The following is a 20,662-nucleotide window of genomic DNA, read 5'->3' as shown; positions in this document are numbered from 1 at the left end:
TCAAGAAGGGTGTCAGTGGTAATGCAAATTAGGAGGTGTTGGCCCACACCCATCCTGTCCCCACTCCCAGCCTCTCCCCTCCCTCCCCCCATGCCCACACTCACACAGCCAACTGGAACATCTGCGAGGCACGCCTGGTGCCCTTGCCCTTGGCTCAATTGGCATGGAGGGTGGGTGAAGCTGTGGGTTCTCAGGGGCACCTGCTTCTGCCACAAGGACAGGGCAGCCGGCTGATGCCCAGGTCCTCCCCCCACCCTGGCCCCCTCCAGCCCTTGACCTGGCCAGGCCTCCCTGGGTCATGACCATCTGTATAGACAGTCAATGCCCCAAAGCCAAGCCTTCTCTCCAGGCTGCCGTGGGAGCCTCAGAGACTGGCGCGTCCTCCACAGCCCGCTCCCGGCCCCGCAGATGTGGTTAGACCTCAAAGGCGCTTGGGCAACCCGGGGGCACAGCCCTGAGAGCCCAGAATTTCTCTGGAATCAATACAGAGAAATCGGAGGAAGGGCAGGAATAGGAGCAGGGCTCTGGAGGACCTCTCAGGGTTCCCCCGTGGGATCTGGCCTCTGCCCCCAGTCTCCTTGTCCCACCCCTTCCCAGTTAGAATCCTCCTTGTTCTTGATGGTTCATCCTGGTGTCTGACCTCAATTTTTCCTGGGGAAGCCAAAGTTGTTCGTTTCTTGTCCCTGCTGAGGGAGAAGTGGGACTGGGGGAGCTGTTTCACTCCCCCCTACCCTATATAAAGATGTCACCCCCTCTGTTCTTCTTCATTAGTCCTAATCAGCGGGGTGAGTTGTTTCTCATTAACACGGCTGACTCACCCACACACCCCTCCTCTTTGTTAGCGATCAGCTTCTCCCCTCACACACACACACACACACACACACACACACACACTGGCTTCTGGAAGGAGCTGACAGCCTGCACAGGGACCCAGAAGAGAGGCAGGGGTCTCCATGGCGCAGGAGAGGGGCAGGAGTGCAGGGTCCCCAGAGATGAGGCGGCTCGTGGGTAATGGAGAGACTGAAAGCAGAGGGGCCAGAGCTGGAGAGAATGTTACTGGGCGCTGGCCCTTCACTGAGCGCTTGGAGATAGACCCATGATAGCTTTGGTCCCTGTGAATCTCCCCCACCCCTACCATGTCTGCCTCTGGGTCTGTTGCTGGCAAGAGCCAGTAGGTCCCTTGGGTGTCTTCTCCAGCCTCAACAGGGGTCTTCCCTCCACTCTGCCCCTGTGAAAGTTGTCCCAGCCTTCTCATCTTTCCAGAAGCCTAGTGATCTGGATCCCTTTGCCCCCACACCCTATCAGGCCCTAGTGACCCCCACATTACTCGCACAGAGTAACAGTAGCCAGAGTAGCCACTGCCCTGTCTGATCACTGTCCTACTTGGGAAGAGAGGGATGAGTGTTGGCGGGGCTCCCCAGCTCTTCTCCAGCTCCCCCACCTCTCACGTCCTCTCCTTTCGGGGGGGCATTAAATGAGAGCCTGTGGCTCTGGAGGACATGGGCTGGGGACACACTAGCTTTCCCCTTTTCCCCACTTTCCTTGCAGGCCCCAGTAACTTTCTGCCCTGCACCTGAGTCCCTTCCCAGGTCCCTAGAAATCAAGGAGACAAACTACCAGAATATGCACCCTATGCCCCCAAGCACCCCTGGCCCCAGTGACCGGGAAGATGTCCAGGCTGTGGGATACCTGGGTTCCCTCTTACCTTCAGACATGCCAAGGACCAGAAGTGGTTACCCAGGTCATGCCCCTGCCCGTAGTTCATTCCCAGGTCATCCTTTGCCCTTTTTCTCAATGACTGGGATTTCTCTTTGCCTCATGTCCTTCTACCACCCCTAATTCACTCAAATGCTAGCAAATGCTTCCAGAGATCCAAAGAGGACCCAGACCCAGAAACCTGGGTGCTGCCTTCTTCCATGGGAGTTGACCGAGCTGGAAGAGCACCAGGGCGTACTGAGCGCCCATGTTCCAGAAGGTTCCAGAACCTTTTTTACCATGGTTTATGAAGCTATATCCCATAGGGATGGCTATTCTCACTTTTCTTGGCACTCAGGATTTGGCTGCATTGGAATCAAGTTTGGAAGAACGTTTAGAAGCTGGCTGTAGTTCTTAACTGCAACAGAGGAGCAGGGAAAGCTGGGACATCTCGCCACTGGGGTTTGAACCTTGGCACTGGATGGGGAGGAATGTTTGCCCTGGATCTGGAGCTGAACCTCAGCCTTCGATGAGCAATTGCCCCAGCCTTTTAAGTGAATCGTTGGCCCTGCGGGGGTCATGTGGAAATGAAAGGCACCCAGAGTTGGTGAATAGAGCTCAGGCCTTTTCTGCAGACAGAGGGCACAGACCTGACTGGGGCAGAGGTCTCGGGTTTGTGACCTGGCTTTGACCTCCCAGGTTGTGGGGCTTTCAAGGCAGCTGCTGAGCCTGGAGCCCAGCCCCTCCCCCCGCTCTCAGCACCATAAGGACACGGAACACGGATTCTTTGAGGCCCAGCCTAGCTCCTGACATGTAGAAATCACTGGATGAAGACACAGCTGCTATGGAATCCCCCAGGCTTCAAAACCTCTACCTACCGGGCCTGCTGGGGAGGGCAAATTCAAGAGTCCCGAACATGAGCTCAGGGCTAGGCTGGCTGCTTTGTCACAAAGACACCCTCTACTGGGACGCCTGGGTGGCTCTGGGGGGTGCGTCTGCCTTTGGCTCAGCTCAGGTCATGATCCCAGGGTCCTGGATGGAGCCCTGGCATCGGGCTCCCTGCTCAGTGGGAAACCTGCTTCTTCCTCTCCCACTCCCCCTGCTTGTGTGCCCTCTCTCGCTCTCTGTCAAATATATAAATAAAAAATCTTTAGAAATAAATTAATTAATTTAAAAGATATCTGTTTTACATAAAGTCCATGTCACAAGTCATCTGTGGCCACTTGCATACCCACATCTCCAGAATCACCCTAAAACACGGATGCCCCATGCACCCCATTTGTCCAGTGCCCACCTTGCCGTGGTTGTGGTTCCTTGAGGGAGTTTGCAAGACCTCCTGCTACCAAGGGTTTTCTCCCCACCCCAGCCACGGAGGGCACAGACCAAGAGCAGATGGAACAGGTAAGTTTTATTTGGACTTTCAATTTGTTCAGAGAGCTCAGGGGCCCCCACCTCCCTCTCCAGGCCCCTTCCCCATTTCCCCTCCCCGGGCAGGGTGGGGGGAACACTCAAGGTACAATGCCATGTGTCTCTGGAGTCCTTGGTCCCTTCCTGCCTGACACACCTCTTCACTCCCCTGCACTGAGGACGAGGGGGTGTGAGGAGGCGGTGGGGGGGGTGCCTGGAAGAGTTGGATCAGAATGGTACATGCACTGACGGTAGCGCCCACTGCCACCAGCCCGGGGCTGAGACCTGGGAGAGGCTCGCAGTGGGGAGCGGGGGAGAGTTGGATTCATCGTGGGGCAGCAGGCTCTTGCCGTAGGAAGCTCCCCACCTCAGCCCTGGGGACCCCCTGGCCTCCTGCTTACCCATCCTTCTGAGGGTACGACTCTGAGGTAGATTTCACAGAGGGAATGTGGGTCGCTGGGGTGTGGGAAGGGGGTTAGCTCTTTTGAAGTTGATCTCCAACAGCACCCTGGGCCCATCCGTAGGTTCTGGCCTGGGAGGCAGGGCTGATGGCACCCACCCAGCTAACAGAGGCCGAGTCACACACGGGCTCCAGGGCACCTGTGCTGTCAGGGACTCGAGTAGGGTAAGGGTGGAGGGGAGCATCTGTCTTAACAACCTGTGTCTTGGTGCTAGGGGCTCCAGGGGGGCGCAGGGGCCTGGGAGGCTAGCACAGATACTCCCCTGGCCTGGGGGTCATGGTGCAGGGTGTCCCCCGCACCCCCTGCCCTCAGGGCGGCCTCTTTAGGCTGACTCCTCCCAGTTCTGCAGGGTCCTCCCTCTCCACTCCCACCCTCCCTATTCCCCAGGGGGGCAGAGGAGGAGAACAAGACTGGCCTGCAGGGAATGGCAACAAAACAAGATGCCTCCTTCCCCAAAGGGGGGCCCGTGACAAGGGCCCCGAGCTGGCCATGGGATGGAGGAACTAGTATCAGTGTGCAAGGCAGGCTCTGGGACCCCACAGGGAGGTGCTCCCTGGACAGAGCACAGCCTGAGAAAGATGGACACCTGGGGAGAGGCTAGGGGAGCTCCCAGAGTCCTCTGATACCCTCCCCCTCCCCCAGGCCCAAGCACTAGACACCTTCTTGGATCCAACCCTGTCTTGAGAACAGAAAGGCAGAGGGAGAGGCTGGGTGGGATATGCCTCTCCCATCCCAGCCCAGATCCCCCCTGCCCCCCAGCCCCAGCAGAAGCCAGGGAGCTGGGGAGAGCCTCGGCTGGCCTTCCAGGGAAGAGCCAGGGCTGAGTGGTGCCTAGACCAGGGAAGACGGCACACACGTTGACTTGGTAGCTAGTGGAGGTATCTGGGGGTCGCAAGGGGCAGGGGCCCCCCACGAGATTCATGCAGCATTCAAAGTGAGTGAGTGGGGGTGATGAGAGAAAATGGAGAAACAGCCAGTGGGTGGGGGAGGCACCCTAGATCTTGCTGTTCTCCAGGTGGGAGTCAATGTGTTTGATGAGGGCATCATCCGGGTACCCAACAGGGAAACCTAGCTGGCAGAGGGGGCAGCTGCGGATATCAGAGCCCACTGTCTCCATCAGCAACTGTGGAGAGAGAGGGAAGTCACTTACGGTCCCCAGCCCTCCCTCACGGTCCCCACAGCCCAGCCTGCCCTTTCCTGAGACCCAGGGCAAGGAGGACTGTAACATGCAGAGACGGCCTGGTTCCCCTTTGTCCAGCACTATCCCTCCTCCTCCCCCCTCCCCGCCCACCAGCTCAGCATGCACTCCCCCAACCCAGGGCCTAGGCCCCCAGGAGGTGTGTATGCTCGGCCTGCCGCCCCGGGGCAGTTATCTGCAGTAACGAGGGAAGCCAAGACCCAGACATGCCCCCAGAGTGACTAAGACACGGCTCCCGGATAACTCAAAGCAATGGATAATCCCAAACAATGTACAACCCAAAAATAATTTTCTGTCTGGTTTTGGAATATATTTTGGTCCTTCCAGGTGGCAAGGGCTGGCTCTGATATTCAGGAAACTCATTATTTCAGTGAAATGACAGAGCCCCAAGACAGGCTGTCTTGTAGGACAGCCAGTAAAGAGCAGGGGCTCTGAGGCCAGATGGAGGGAACTGGATGAGCAGGCCCGTCCCCATGTGGGCCTGACACCTGTGCCGGTCATCACGGCCTCCATCACTGGTGTCACAGCAGAGGGCTCACTGCCTCCCTCTCAGGAACCCTCCAGCGTAATGAGATCATACAGTCACTGCCCTCATTTGGCCAATAGGAAAACTGAGGTTCAGAGAGGGTAAGTAGCTTGTCCTTGGTCTCACAGCGGCCAAGGCTTAAACTCTGGAATCAAATCCAAGACTGTCACTCTGAAGTCCATGCCCTTAACGTCGGCACCGAACGAGCCCGCGCTGTCCGGTGCAGGCCCCTTCCACGCGAGCCAAAGGCAGGGAGGGAGAAGTGCAGGGCCCGGGGCGGCCCGGGGAGGCGAGGGGCGGGGCCCAAGGCCGGGAGCCCACCCCCCCACCCCCGCGGACGCCCCACTCACGTTGATGGACGGCCAGGACTGCGCGTGCTCGGCGTGGGCATAGGCGGTGGCGGCGGGCGACTCGGGGACGGGGAAGCCGGCGCAGAACGAGGCGCAGCGGATGGTGCCCGCCTCGGGGCTGGGCGGGCTGGTGGGCACGGCCCACTCCTCCTCTTCAGACGGCTGCTTCTCGAAGCGCAGCCGGATGCCGTCGAAGGCGCGCCGCGGGCTGAGCGGCCGGCCGGGCCCGTAGAGCTCGCCGCCGTAGGCCCGCGGCTTGGGCAGCGTGGCCGCCTCGGCCTGCAGCCAGGGCGGGGAGGCGCCCGCGTAGCCCGCGCCCTCCGCCATCTCCGAGTAGCTGCGGCGGCCCTGGAAGCCGGCCTTCACGTGGTGGCTGGGCGGCTTGGCGTAGGCGCGCTCGGCCGGCGTCCTCTCGGTGGGCGGCGGGGGCGGCGGGGGCCGGGGCTGCGGGGCCGGGCAGGCGGGGGGTCCGGGCGAGCGGCGCTGCGGGCTGGGGGACTGGCACGGCGGCGGCACCGGCGAGCGGCGCTGCGGGACGGGCGACGGGCAGGAGGGCGAGGCCGGCGAGCGGCGCTGCTGGGGCGAGGGGCACGGGGGCCCGGGAGAGCGGCGCTGGGGGGCGGGGGACTGGCACGGGGGGCAAGGGGGCGCCGCTCGGGCGGGCGGGGACGGGGAGGGGCACTGGGGGGCCGGGGAGTGGCGCTGCGACAGCGGCGAGTGCCTCTGGCCTGGAAGAGAAGCCGGGAGAGTGGAAGGGAGGACAGTGGTGGGGAGAGGAGGCGTCAGAGCTGGGGGAGCCGTGGGCTTGCCGGCGCCCAGCGCCCACCCGCTCTCCTGGAAAGACCCGGCGGGGAAAGGAAGGCAAGCGTGGCCCCAGGACGGTAGCCACAGCTGCCCCCCTCCCTTCAGACCCAGCTCCTGGCCTCCCCATCCCGGGCCCCATCTCACCACCACTCCGGGCCTGCTCCTGCAGCAGAGTCCTTAAGATCCTCCCCTGCAGGGAACTCAGCTCCCGAAGCCGGCCCAGCTCCTCTGTCAGCTCCGTGTAAGCCAGCGCCAAATTCACCCTAAAGGACACCCCGGCCCCCCCAGGCAAGGCTTGACTCCGGCCTGCCCTGACCCCGGGGTCAGAGGGCAGGGAGTGCAGGAGAGAAGGAAAGTGGGTTTAGGGTCATGGCTGCGGAGGGAGAACTGGCTGTGCCCCAGCCCCTGACTCTCCCTTCCCTCCAGGGCCCTCCTACCCCAAATGCAGAATGGATCTCAAATGCCACCTCTTCCAGGGAGCCTCCCTCACTTCCCAGTGAACCTGACCTGGGGCGAGGGCAGTGGCTCCCAGACTAGGGGCTGGGGAGCTCAGGGATGCCAAGGGGTCCCTGAGCCTGTGCGTTCACCAGGCATTGTCTATGGCCTGAGCACATCTGATACAGGTGTGTGTGAATGTTTTTCTAATCTGTGCAGAAGCTGTGGCGACGAATAAAACACAGATTCATCAAAAACCGGCACTGAATTTATAGTAGCTTTAGTTACTGTGAATTTTCTCAAAGAGCGAATCCTAAAAGTGTAAATGCAACCTGGGGGGGGGGGACAGGGGGTCCATGAGGAGTCCTCACTGAAGGACTGGGGACCAGTGCCGCACGACCTAAGACCCCCATTCCGTAGGTGAAGATATGGCCTTCTGGCTTGCCAGAGCCAGCTCCTAAATCTGCCAAGCGCCAGGCCCACTGCTCTTGCTTCCACCTCAAGGCTGCCCCTGAGCTCTCAGTCTCTCACCTCCCGGGATGCCAGGGAGCCCTTCCATGGAGAGCTCTGCGAGCAGCTGCTGTGTGCCGCACACCTCCAGAGGGCGCGACCCACAATAAGCCCTTATCAGAAGTTGCCTTGTTCTGGAACTGCCCTGGGAATTCTTCGAAAGGGAGCATTATGTTGCTGTATTTGTATTCCCAGCACCCGGTCCAGGCCTGGCGCCCACTAGACGGTCAGGAAGCGAAGAATGAACTGAGCCTCCCCAGCCATCTGCCTTTTCTTCTTCCCTTTCGTCCTCCCACTTCCTCCCGGGCGCCCACCTGCGTGGAGCTGGAACAGGCTCTGAATGCAGCAAAAACTTCACCCACTTCCTTTTCTCTTCCTTTCTCTTTGGGTCATTTGACCCAGAACTACGGAAGGTTCTCTGTCTCAGCGCTGCCCCTCCCCGCTCCCAGCCTGGGCTGCACCCCTCCAGGGAGCTCTTCCTGACCTCACATGCCACTCTGTGGTTGCCTTGGGTCACTGCTTTCATCTCTGTTCTAGGCTTGGACACAGCCTGGGAGGCAGGGGTTTGGTTTCCTCCGCTAGATCGCCCCGCCCCCTTCCCAAGTCCAGAAGGGACTCGAGAGCTTTGTGGAAGTTGGAGCTGGACAGAGGTGGCAGGGAGAGGCTCAGCCACTCCAAATGGATCTCCTCCCAGGGGAAGCCCTCTTGCTCTAGGAGCTGTAGGGTGCTAGGCATGAATAGGGCTGGGGGGGCGGTGTCTCCAGACCCTGAGTTCCCTGTCCCCATCCCAAGGTAATGGTCATGGGAGAGAGGATGCATGTGGAAGGGAGGGAGTGAAGGCAGGAGTGAGGCCAGTTGAGTATGAGGGATGGTGTGAGAGTGAGTGTGTGTGTGTGTGTGTGTGTGTGTGTGTGTGTGTGTCTGACCCTAGAGGAGAGAAGGGGAAGTCTTGAGGTTAGGGCTTCAGAGGGCAGGAAAAGCCGAGGTGCAGAGGGTAGATAATGACTGAGCTCCTTCACTCTACGCTCTCTGCTCACTGGCTGGTTCTCTCTAGCTAATCCTGGGGTGAGCTGGGTGATGGGGGAGGCAAAAGCCCCTCCCATGACAAAACTATTTTTAACCCATTTGGGCCAAAGCCAAATTACTGCAAAGGGGCTGGGATGCTGGGGGACAAGCCCACTTCCTAGGGAGAGAGAGTACCCAGCTGAGGGTGCACAGGGATGGAGGGGAGCAGAGAGGAGGGAGTCCTTTGGGGAACCCTGGCCGAGGTGCTGGAACCTCCATTCTATCACAGCTCAGCCCTTACGTGATCTGTTCTGTGATCCCTGACCTTCCTCTCATGGGTCTGTGGGAAGAAATGGCATCTCCCCCATCAGACTGGAAGATCCAGCCTGTGTGTCCCACATTAAATTGGGGACTCCCCAGTGACAGCTCCCCTCTTCAGACTGAGTGCAGGAGCCATGTCTCCCCCATCAGACTGGGGGCTGCGGAGGATCACGCCGACCCCTCAGTGGCAGGAGCAGGAGGGGGCTCTGAGCAGGGCCCTGACTGAGCGTCCCCCTCTGACAGAGCGGCGGGGCAGCCACTAGTCTCCCCATCTCTCTCCCCATCCGCCGTCACTGCTGTATCTCAGGTGACAGATACAGGTCGTCGCCTTCACACCCCGCCTTGGAGATCTCACCTGCCACACTCAGTTCCCAGGCCCCTATCTCTCCCCTACTTGCCTTCCTCCCCTTGTCAGGAGCTACCCCAGTTTCCACCGCCCTGCTCCTGGCACCCCCCTCACAGAAAAACAGACAGGTCAGCAGGAAAGAAGCCCCTAGCCCAGAAGGCCCAGCCCCTCCCCCAGCTCCGACCGGGTGTGGGGAGGGGGGTGGGGAGGCAGGTGAGTATCGTTCTCCTCCTGGAGCCCCAGGCAGCCTCACAAAGACCTCTGAGACCCGAGGCAAGGTGGTGGGGTCTGATCTCCGGACGTCCCGCGGCCCTTCCGGATGGCCCCTTTCATCAAGCATCTCTTCCCACCTCGAGACTCACAGGCCCGGGCTGCTACAGATGCTAAGGACCTGAATGACTCACATTAGAAAACACTGCCAATTCAGTGGAAAAAATCTCAACTTCACAACACAACCAGGGCTTGCACACGTGCACCTGAATACACATTCCATTTCCTGGCTTCCCGGCCCCCACCTGAACGCTAGTTCCCACCATTGCGACTGACTGTTCGGGAAGCATGGGTCAGGCCCACGGCAGCAGACGGCTGCTCTGGGGCACTTCTTTACTGCCTAAATTACGGGGGAAAGTTCTGTCTGCATCTCTCAGAACCTGGGAGGGATCTAGGGAGAAAAGAATGATAGGTAACCTTGATGAGTGCTTACCACGGGCATCATGCTAAAGAACGTTCCTGAATCTTCACAACAACTTTGATGAGTGCTTACCACGGGCATCATGCTAAAGAACGTTCCTGAATCTTCACAACAACCCCACAAGGTGGCCACCCCTCTCTCCATGTTACAGATGACAGAACTGGGGCTTACAGAGTCCTCAAGCCTAGGAGCAGTGCAGGTGCTGAAACAGAGCTCTGGCCCCCTGGACTCTAAGGTCCAGGCTACTGACCACTCAGCTACGTACCGCCTTCCAAGAGGATCAGGAAAGCGGGGAAGGGGGATGGGTGGGTGGCAGAAGGGAAAGATGAGGTGAAGGAGGCTGGGGAGCCCCACAGTAGCCTGAGCATCACCACCCCTGCTCTGGGAGGGGAGAGGAAGGTGCTAGACGTATACGGAAGATCAGAGCTATTAAGAAGCTGGCTCAAGGTCACAGAGCAGGGGTGGCACAGAGCAGGGATTCGAAGCTGCTCCTGGCCCCTCAGCCTGCTGAGCTGGCACCTTCGGAGGAGCCAGAGTGCAAACGGCAGAGCTGGCAGGAAGGAGGACGCCCTCCGCTGCAAACCTCTCCACCCTTCACTGACTTGTCCTTTCATTCATTCTTTCCACGAATAATTCAGGAATCGCAAAATTTCATCTAGAAGCAATAATCTTCGCTGTGATTGATAAAGCCACTGAGATGAGGAAGGTCAGGGACCGGAGCCTCCTCCTCTGGAAAGGGGCTCTTTCTACCCCTAAACCAGCTGGGAGGCACAAGGGACCCTGCAGCGCCTTCCCCAGGGAAGGTCACTGGGGGCCTGGGGGCCACGGTGAGGGCTAGCGCTGGGCCAGGGCATGGGAACTGGGGCTGCACTTGAGGTCAGGATTAAGGCTGGGGTCAGGGTCAGATTAGGGCTGGGGTTGAGAGTTCATTTTGCATCAGGATTGTGGACACAGTTGGGGGTCAGGATGAGGGGCAGGGTTAAAGCCAGGGATGGCATCCGGATCAGGGCAGGATGGGGGTCAGGATCAGATGGAGCTGGTCGTGGGGGGCAGAATCACCAGCTGACTCAGCATCAGGAGGCCCACAGAAAGCCAGCATTCCCAGCCCTTCCATCTTTGCCCAGAGCTGCCCCCCAGCTGCCCCCGGCCACCTCACCCTCGTGGGGGAATTTAGGGACCAAACTTTCCACCACCCACGGGCACACCCAGCATCAGCCTTCCCGCCCGACCCTCGGGGAGAGAACCACAGGCACCGGGCCGTGGAGCGGCCTTGAGGTTGCGGGCCGGGGGGAGGAGGAAGTCGCTCTGTAACAAGCCAGCGCTCTACCACTTCCTTTGAGGCGCCTTGAGCCCCTTCACTCTCCTCGACCAGCTATGACTTGCGGGCCACAGAGCCTGGCTCTTCATGGCAGCCCCGCCATGCCCCCAGCACAGCTCGATGTTCGCTGCTTCGGGAAAGGCTCCCTCCCCGAGACAGCCACGCTGAGCAGCTCACGCCCCGGGGCTGTGATCCTGAGTGCTGTGGGGGTGGCGGGGGCACGCGTCCCAGTGGGACCGGGACGGTCCTGGTTCACAGGAGTCGCCCCGCAGAACTATTTAGATTTTTGAAATGTTAACATATTGAAACCATCCCTTTCAAAACGGACCAGGTTTGCTCAACAAATCGTCTGATCGCCCCTCACAGAAGAGCCTGCTACCTGAGGAAGGACCTGAACCAGAAAAACACCCCCCCGAGGTACTATTGCCCCGTCTGCTCAGGGCCCGCCTGCTATTCACACTTCCCTTCTCCCGCTACTTAACTTCTTTGTACCTCAGTTTGCTCAGCGGTAAAAGGGGACAATACCTTCACCACATCTTCGGGGAGAATGAAACAAGGGTTTGCAGGTAAACTGCCTCACACAGTGTCCAGCCCGGATGAAGAACTGGGAGCGCCCAGGAGATGGGGGGGGGGGGGAGAGAAGGAAAGACACTCGTTTTGATCCTTTTTTGGAAATACCAACCAGCTCAACGACTTTGGTTTAAGAATGAGGGGAGGATGTGCAATTTCCCATCTAGGGAGACTGTGTGGGTAAGGGCTGCTCTCTGCCTTCCTGGCAAGGCCAGAGTCAGAGACAGATTCAAAGCCCACCGATCCCTCAGACCACAATCGGGTGGGAGTGCTGGGTGCCAACTTCAGAGCTTTCCCCACCCTCGGGGAGTCCCAAGGCTGCAAGTGCTCAGGGGTTAATTCCTGTGAGCACCCCTGCCCTGGCTGGAGGAGATTTGAAAGAAAGGAAGTAGGGAGGGTGAGAAGCGTGAAGGGGGAGGCCCTGGGCCTGCTGGTTCTGGGGCATGAGGCTAAGTTCAGGGTACACGGGGGTCTCCGACTTCCGTCCTGACCCACCCCACACTGCCCTTGACCTCTGTGCAGAGTTTCCATCCTCTCTCTCCGAGTTCACACTTCTCCCCCACCACTAACCGCAGCCCACGCAGAGGCTTGTGGGCGGAGAGAGGGGTGTGGGGGGGGGGGCGGAAAAGGGCCAGGGCTGCAACACTGAGCCCCCCACGTTGGGAAAAAAGCAAGCCCTATAGTTCTCTCCCTCATCACTCATAATGAGCCCCCATCTTCTCACTGGAGGGCTCCCCTCCCTCATTGCACCCTCACTCCCTTCACTGAGCCTGCCCACCCGAGCCCTAGGCCCCCTCAAGGAACCCCCACTCCACAATTTCCCCTCCACCCTCAGCACTAGCCACACCCTCAGAAAGGCCACACTCAGGACCTGCGACTCTGAGCTGGGCTCAGAGGGTGGGGGCATGCGTTCTGCACATCCCCCCCCCCCCCACCTGAGACCCTCCAGCTTCCTTACCTCCCTGTGTATCCTAAGGAGCAGGCTGGTCTCCGCTCCCACCCTCCCTCATCACTGCCTTTGGCCCCTGACTGACCTCCAACAGCTCTTTCTCTGGGATAATCTGTCCCCTGGGCACCAGCCACCAAGTGCTGGGCTGACCAAACAGCAGGGCAATCTTGCCTGGAGGTCAGACCTGGAGGGTGGAGGAGTGGCCTGGTCTGGTCTCCACGGCCACTTTCAGAGGAACACTGATGTTCAGAGCTGGTGGGCTCGGGGCTGGGATGGGAAGGACTGGGAATCCTTGGGGCCAGGGCTGCCTCGATGGCCTGTCCCCTCAGCATGGGTAGGACCACTGGGGGGGGGGGGCAGGTAGGATTAGCAGAGGCAGTGGCAGTATAAGGGGGGATATTTTTTTTTAAGGGGGGATATTTTAACAGCTAGGGCCCCCACAATAAAACTGGCTGCCCTGGAAGTGTCCAAACGGAGACAGATAAGCACCTTTCAGGAACACACCAGACTCATCGGAGGGCTAGCCTGGATTCAGGAATTCCCGTGACCCCTATGCGGATAACCCAGCCCTGCATTCCTCTCCTGGGAAAGCCTATAGGTAAAATTCCCACTAGCCTGGAGGGTCTGGACAAAATGGAAGAAAGAGGAGGGGCTGGTGGGGGAAAGTGAGCTGAGAGCAGGTGACTCAGGTGGGAGGACTGGGGAGGGAGCACTCGGGAAGCAATTACCAAAAGGAGCTGAGTTTATAAGAAAATAAAACTGCCGGGGGAGTGAGGACTTCCTCTGAGAATTAACTCTTGCCAAGCTGGGGCTGTCCAGAGATGATCTGCTTGAAAAGAAGCCTGAGGCTGGGCAGGCAGAGCCTGGCTGGCTCCGGAGTGAGAGGTCTAGGAGGTGCCCATGCGGAGTCCCAACGGTCCGGGACGGAGGGGAGGAGCCCGGAGGTCAGCTCTGGTAAGAGAGGCTCAGGCCAGCCCCTGGGCAAAGCGCAGCTTCCTCGGGCCAAAGGGACGGGGTGGGGTAGGCGGCTTGGGTGGGAAGGGAAGGGGTGGCTGTCCTGGCCTTGGGGCAGCATGGACGCTCCCACCTCCACAAGCGCCTGTGGGAGGAGCTCTCCTTCACTCCCTCACTTACAGCCTTGGCCCCTTGGGACCCGCCATTCCTTCTCTGGCCTTCCACCCTTTTCACCTTCCTCCCACATTTCTCAGTAACGACTGCCCTCTGAGCCCAGGAACCTGGGGCCACAGAGGCGAAGCCAGTAAGGCAAAGTTGCTCAGCATCCCTGGAAGGATTCAACCTGGCTATTCTGATTCCAGTCCTGCCAAAAAAAAGTCCTCTCTCTGGATTCAACCAATTGGAGGGAGCCTTCGCTGCTGGTCTGCTAAGAGGGGGTGGGACTCGGTGAGCCATAAAGGGCCCTTCACTGTAACTTTTGAGGCAAGCTAGGCTTCTAGAAGTGTGTGTGTGTTCTAGGTTTGGGCACATGGGTTAGGATGTGCCCAGACCCACAAGCTAGGACAGACCCGCTGCACAGACACCCCCAACACCGCCCCCCCCAGCAGCGTGGCTTGAGGGATCCCACCCACCGGTCCTACACACTGGGTTCTCACCCCCCCCAGCTATCACAGCTCCACCCAGGCCCTCACCCCAGGGTGCAGAGGGAAGTGAGGGGTATCCCCAACTGGCCAGAAGTTGGGAGGAAGGTGAGAAGGAAACCTGCTGGAAGGAGGCCCCCTGGGGTCCCGTAGCCAGGTATACGGTGTGATGGAGAGTTAGTTCCTGCCCCTCTCAGGGCCTCAGTCTTCCCCTCCAATGAAAATAGGGAGTCTGTGCCACACGGACTGGTTGCAGGGGAGAAGGCTTAGGCGGAAGGAGGTGTGCGCTCTGTTTCTCAGAAAGCGGGAGAGGAGGAGTTCAGGGTGCGGATGTGAAAAGCATCAGGCTCAGTGCTGTCAGGCTGCTGCTTGCCCTCTCGCTTGCTGCCCGGTGCTGCCCCAGGGGCCCCCGCCATTAGACTCCCCACTGACAGCTCCTCCCTACTTCCTGCTGCCCTTCCTTCCCTCCATGATTCCCAAGGGCCGCCCCAGCACAGCACATTCTGTTCCCCCTCCCTGCTGCCACAGAACTCAAGGAAGCCCCTCTTCTTCTCAGCCTCAGCTTTCTCCTGAGGCAGGAAACAAGGCATCACCAATCCTGAGACAGACCACCTCCTTCCTCCTCACCAGGGAGGGGACAGTTAACCCAACTAACTGGCCTTGTTACTGGGCAGAAAACGGGGCCCCAGAGAGGCCCAGAAACTCACCGGGCGACACAGAACGGAGCAGCAAAGCTGCGGAGGAGATCTGTCAAGCCCTGACACCGCAAGGAGGCATAAGCTTGGGTGCCAGAAGAAAGCAAAGGGGACATCCCAGAACGCCACCTCCTTGCTGGGAAGCGCGCAGAGCCACATAAGCAAGCCAAACCGCACAGCCCTGACACTGGAAGACAGGTCCTCCAAGCAACACAGGGTGGGAGAAGTGAACCGAAGGGAGGACCTGGGGAATGCCACCCCCAGGGCACAGAGGTCAAGAGGGAGAGGATTTCAGATGTGACTTACTGGTCATCCCCGACTCTTTTCACCCACGCCATGTCCCGCTCTGACTGGTTGGAGGCGAGATCCTAGGGAGGAAGACTGAGGTCAGATGCCAGTGGTCACCTTGCCCGGACCCTCCTCCCCTCTTTACCACTCCCAGGGCCAGTCTATACCCAGGAAGGAAGTCCTGGGCCTCTAAAGGCTATTTCCAGCAGCCCCCGGGGCCTCCGTGGAGCTCTGGGCAGGGTCCTGGGCCCCAATGTCCCTGCCCTTTACCTGGGCCCGGCTCTCCTGCAGCTGCTTCAGCTCCCCCTGCAGCCGCTCGCACTCAGCCTGGAGCTGTTCCTCCCGAAGCTGAGCCCCCCGGGCCTCGCCCTGGGCAGCCTCCAGAGCCTCTTCCAACCGCCGCCGCTCCAGCTCGCTCACACTGGCTGTGGGGCCCGGCCAGCCTGCTGGCAGGACAGAGGATAACGTCAGCCTGGGCCCGGCTGCTGGGCACCCTCCACCGACTCCCAGACCAGCAGAGACTGAAACAGGTGAGCACCGCAGCATGAGAGATCCGAAAGGGCCAGCCAGAGGCCAAATTCCCCAAGATGCCTCTACGGGGGCTCTGAGGAAGGATGGCCTGAGCTGCCTCTTCTAATCTTCCTGGAGGCCAGGAACAAAATAAGATGGCCTCATGAAGGGCTTCCCTGGCCACATTCAAATCTCCAAGCATCCTCTGGCCTCTGCTGATCACCACCTAGGACAGGCAGGGGGACCCTGAGTGGAGGTGCCCTCTGCTGACACACACGGGAACTGCATGGGGGTAGCCAGGGAAAGCGGGTGGTAAGGGGCGGGGCGGTGGGAGAAACTGGGTAAGGGAACAGGTGGTAAAGAGGGATAGGGTAATTATGGGAGACATTTAAGACATTATAATGGGGTGTTGACTATCAGTCCCAGAAGGGAGAGGTGTCCAAGGATGCGGAAACGGGGGTTAGGCTGGGGGACTTTGGGGAAGGGACGTCGGGGGTCGCGGAGATCTCACCGTGACTCAAGCCAGATCCCCCTCTCAGTGCCAAGTAGTGCAGGTCCAGATCAGCACACGGTGGGGCAGGGGCAGGCGGGGGGCTGGGGCTGGAGAAGGCGGCGTCCCGGAGGCCTTGCTGCTGCCGCAGCTGCTGTTCCAGACCACAGATCTGCCGCAGGTGGGTCTCCACCAGGGCCCGCTGCACGGAGAGACAAAGGAGTAGGGTCTGCCCAGGACTAGGGAACCCCTGAGGGCCCCCCAAACCCAGGACTCCCGCATGTCTGGGAAGCCATCCCCCCCTAAGCTGAGCCGAGGCCCCAAGTCACACATCCCAACTCCACTCTCAGTGGCTATGAGTGTGAGGTCTTGTCTCCCAGCAACTGCAATGCAGATGTTTCTGGCTGTTGCCCCTTGCAAGGTCAGAGTTAATGCCTCTTCCCTGTCATGAACACACGGGACGCTTATAAGACCACACGGCCCCCTCGGTCCAGACACAGCCACCCCCTCAGAAGCATAAGGATTTCTATTTGCCTATGTGACAACCACGCTGGGCTTCACCCGTCTCATCTATAACGTGGGGACAGCCTCACTTACCTTGTAGGTTATAAGGATTGAAAGCAGTAAATGTGTCTAAAGAGATCACAACGGTGCCTGGCACACGGTAAGGGCTGTGTAAGTGTTGGTGATGATTAAGGCAAGACATTTTTACACAAATGCCCCACAACCACACAGCGCTGTGGTAATCATGTGCCCTTTTCAGAGGAGGGACAGAGGCTAAATGCCTTAACCCAGGTCGCAGGCAGGAGCTGTCAGAGACCGTGTCTCCTGACTCTGACGCCTGCCCACCTGCACACCCCTACTCAGAATCACAGACAGGCCGAGACCCATCGCAGCAGCCACAGAGACCTGATTCCCTCTGCCCTCGACCCACGCAACCTTCCAGGCACAGGGCCGCAGGCAGAGAGTCAGCCCAGCACAAGACCCAAACACAGGCAAGAGACACGGCGTCTGCAGGTCACTGCATGGCCAGGGTGTGCTGGGAGTCACTCACAACTGGAATGACACACTCAGCCCCACTCCCAAGGGCGACGGGCACCCAAAGACACACAGGAACCCACTGGGCTCCACACCACAGACACACACACGTGGGGTCTCACCCTCGAGCACCCCCGGCTCCCCAGGCCTCACCATCTCCCCCAGCTCTGTCTCCAGGTCGCTCTTCTCCACGCAAAGTTTCTCATAAGCCTGGATCATCTCCCCAAGCTGTTCTTCCTGCTCCTTATTCTTCTGCAACTGGATGGGGCCCGGAGGGAGTGGAGGGCACGCCACAGTCAGGCCCATCCTTGACGTGCGGGCCGAGCGGCTCCTCGTGCCTCCCCCGCCCGCACATCCAGCACCCAGTGGAGGGGGGGTCGAGGCTGCAGCCCATTCTAGGGAAGGCTACAACCATCTCTGATCCAGGAGACAGAGGCTGGGGGGCGGGGGCGGGAGGTGTTAGAAATACACTGGAACAGGGAGCTCAGGGAGACCAGCCTGGGCCGGGAGACCAGCCTGGGCCGGGAGGCCAGCGAGGGGCTCACCTCGTGCTGGAACTGGTTGAGCCGTTGCTGCAGGCTGACCTTCTCCATCTCCAGCAGGGAGCCATCCTTGATTTCATACAGAGAGAAGCCGTGCTCCTCTCCAAAGTCATTGATCAGCGGGTACTGTGGGCAGGCAGGCCCTCAGGATGGCTGGCGCCCAACGCCCTGCCCAGGCTTCAGCCTCACTCAGGCCCCCACCCCACAACCTGCCTCGAAGTCCTGGTCCCTCCCTCCCCTGCTCAAGTGGGATCCACACGACCTGGAGGCATCTCCCAGCAACCAGATCTTGTTTAGATTCAAGGTCCCACCCCTTGGCCCTGAGGATCCCTTCCTGACCCTTCCCATCCACAGCAGCCACATCTGTCATGGGGGACCCTCAAGTTCCCGGGAGTGTGGGTCCTGATCCCTCTTTGGGATTCGTGGGATCCCCAGTTCCTGCCCCTCAGAGCCCCTACTGTAACACACACACGGCCAGACCCCCATCTTTCCCAAGTTCTGACCTTTATCTCGTAGACTTTGAGACGGCGGCGGAGGGTGGCATTCTCCCTCTCCAGGCCTCCCAGCCGCTCTTTAATGTCTCCATAGGCTGTGATGAGGGCAAAGTGGGAGGCCGAGCACATGTCCCCCCCCAGCGAGGGGTCTCCTGGGGCATCCAGCCACACCTCACTGGGCCCCAGCGCCTCCTGGGTCAGGATGCTGATGTCATCTTCAAACATGGACTCCATGGCAAGGGCCCGGGCCTCGGCCCCCACTGGGCCTCCTGGGAGAGCAGGAGCAACGGTGGAGAGGGCAGCCTGGACGCTGTCTCTGATACCCCTCGACCTGGCCCAAGGAACACTATGGCCAGCCGAGAGACAGCTTGGAAGCCCCCACCCCCGTCTCCCCCCAGACTGCTAAGCCCTGTCTTCTCTGCTGCCTTTGGGGGAAGGGGCTGGAACCCACTGAAAACTTGGAGGGAGGGGGGGAAGAAAAGTAGGGACAAGTAAGCCAGGCTAGCGGCAGGGAAGAGTTCCTTCCAGAACCCAGGGAGACCTGTGGACAGGAAAGGACTGCCTTCCCAAGTCAGGGCCCAGCCGGGGTTGCCTTGATACTCCTCAGCCCCTCTCCACCCCTAGGCCTCGCTTCCCCAAGTACCTCTCTGCCAAGCTCCTCATCCCAGGCCTCTGGCACCCCGGCTCCTCCCTAAGGCCCAGTGCGACTGGGAGTCAGCCCCACCACTGTCAGGACGTCCTCTGTGGGGCCCCCGCCCAACTTCCCAGCTTCTTCCTGCAGGATCCCGGAGTTCAGGAAAAGGAAGTACCTCCCCCACTCACACCAGGGCTGTGGCAACCCTCCAGGCCCTCCTCGCCCCTGACCTGGGACCCACAGGAAGTCCTCCCAGAGTGTCAGAGGGAACACACGGGGGGGGGGGGGGGGGGGGGGGCTGGGAAGGGACCGCCAAAGAATTCCCTGGCCCGCCAATGTGCCGGCACACAGGGAAAAGGGGAGCCCTGGGAGGGGGCAGGAATGACTCAGGGCTCCGAAAGAGTAGGCGAGGGGGTGCGTGTGTACTTCTCCTGGCCCTGTTTATGAATGTGTGTCTGTGGTTGGCATGTGTGGGGGGAGTGTGTGTGTCTGTGAATGAGTGTAGGTGTGTCACAGTCAATGAGTGCCTTTGCAGGGCTGCGGCTGGGGTCGGGGATGGAGTTGGGAAGTGACCGAGAGGCCGTGTGTGTTTGTGTGTGCACGCGTGCGTGAGCGTGTGTGAAGGGTGGGCACGTTCGGGGCCGTGTGTCACGTGAGGCACTATGGGAATGTCCGAGGTGTGTGTGCGCGCGCGCCGGAGCGTGTGTGCGCGTAGGAGAGGGGGCTTGGCGTGAGGTGTGAGTTGAGACAGTGGGGTCCGCGACCTCCCAAAGCCCGGCGGCAGGCCCGGGTCCCAACACCCCCCCCTCCCACTCCCCATTAAGTGCCAGGGAAACGCGTGTGACCGGGGCCGAGTAAGGAGTGTGTGCGCGTGTTTGTAGGGCTGGCCCCACCTTTAACCCCTTCCTCTCCAGGCGCATCCCCTCCCCCCCAACTCCGCCCGCCAGCGCTCACCACACCCCCCAGCCCCCCAGCCCGCCACCTCGGGCCCGGCCCCGCCGGCGGGGGCTCCGTCCCCTGGGCCGCCCCGACAGACGCTCCCTTCCTCCGCATTCCCCCCCGGCCCGGCGGCCCCGGGTGAGAGCCGCGGAGGGCGGATGGGGGGGGGTGCCTCCTCGGCCCCGGGCCCCTACTGCGGCCCCTTTAAGAGGCGCCCTTTAAACCCCTTTAGCTCGGCGGACAGAAATTGTCGCCCCTCCCCTCTCGGGGGCCGAGACCACGCAGCCCCCTCCCCCACCGCTGGCCGAGCCCCGGGCCCCCAGTCGGTCGTCCCCGGGCCGGGGAAGGGGGCTCCCGAGGCGGTGCGGCCTGAGGAGCGGCGGCGGAGGGGGAAAGGGGGGGTGAACGCGGGCGGCCGGCGCCGGACCCTTCCCCTCCCCGGCCCGCCGGGGCCAACTGCTCGCCAACCTCCCGCCCCCTCCTCCGGCCCACCCTGCGACCCCGGGGCCCGGCCCCCGGGCGCCGCTCCCCTCCCCCCGCCCCAGCCCCGCCGGGGACTCACAGCTGCTGCCGGTTCCTGCTTGTAATCGCAGCTTACCCCCTCCGCCTGCTCCCTCCCCAGACGGGCACCGGTGCCCCCACCCCCCTGGCACCGCGCTCCGCTCTCGCCCTGTCGCCGCCGCCGGGTCTCTCCCCACCCCCCACCCCTCCCCCCAGCCCCCCCTCCCTCCCGCCCGCCCCGCTCCTCCTCCGCCGCCGCCGCCGCCGCCGCTGCCGCCTCCTCCTCCTCCCCGGCTGCTCCGGGTTTCTCCAGCTGGGAAGGCGCCCGGGACCCCGCCGCTGCCACCACC

At 60.8% G+C, this 20,662-nt stretch overlaps 1 protein-coding gene across 2 annotated transcripts; it reads right to left on the bottom strand.

Annotated features, from left to right (window-relative positions):
- Nucleotides 1-3,089: 3,089 nt before the first annotated feature.
- Nucleotides 3,090-20,442, bottom strand: TBKBP1 (TBK1 binding protein 1). 2 transcript variants are annotated; one of them, XM_026513022.4, is made up of 10 exons: nt 20,374-20,442; nt 18,248-18,507; nt 17,748-17,870; nt 17,356-17,460; nt 16,186-16,366; nt 15,435-15,610; nt 15,183-15,244; nt 6,586-6,704; nt 5,638-6,365; nt 3,090-4,686 (listed from the first exon to the last, which is right to left on the bottom strand). In XM_026513022.4, exons 2-10 carry the CDS (start codon nt 18,470-18,472, stop codon nt 4,558-4,560), a joined length of 1,848 nt encoding a protein of 615 aa, XP_026368807.1. In that variant the 5' UTR covers nt 18,473-18,507; nt 20,374-20,442; the 3' UTR covers nt 3,090-4,557. The 2 variants fall into 2 exon arrangements, with proteins under 2 accessions (XP_026368807.1, XP_026368805.1); XM_026513020.4 differs by lacking the exon at nt 20,374-20,442 and adding an exon at nt 18,882-19,122.
- Nucleotides 20,443-20,662: the final 220 nt, after the last annotated feature.

The sequence above is a fragment of the Ursus arctos genome, unplaced genomic scaffold (genome assembly GCF_023065955.2).
Source record: "Ursus arctos isolate Adak ecotype North America unplaced genomic scaffold, UrsArc2.0 scaffold_24, whole genome shotgun sequence".
Classification (NCBI taxonomy): Eukaryota; Metazoa; Chordata; class Mammalia; order Carnivora; family Ursidae; genus Ursus; species Ursus arctos.
This window is presented reverse-complemented; position numbering and strand designations above follow the sequence as displayed.

Coding starts and splice junctions, on each gene's coding strand:
- TBKBP1 (XM_026513022.4), bottom strand. CDS start 18,472: ATGGAGTCCATGTTTGAAGATGACATCAGCATCCTGACCCAGGAGGCG. Junction 17,871..18,247: donor TCAAAGTCTACGAGATAAAG/GTCAGAACTTGG, acceptor GCCTGCCCACAG/TACCCGCTGATCAATGACTT. Junction 17,461..17,747: donor TCAACCAGTTCCAGCACGAG/GTGAGCCCCTCG, acceptor GGCCCCATCCAG/TTGCAGAAGAATAAGGAGCA.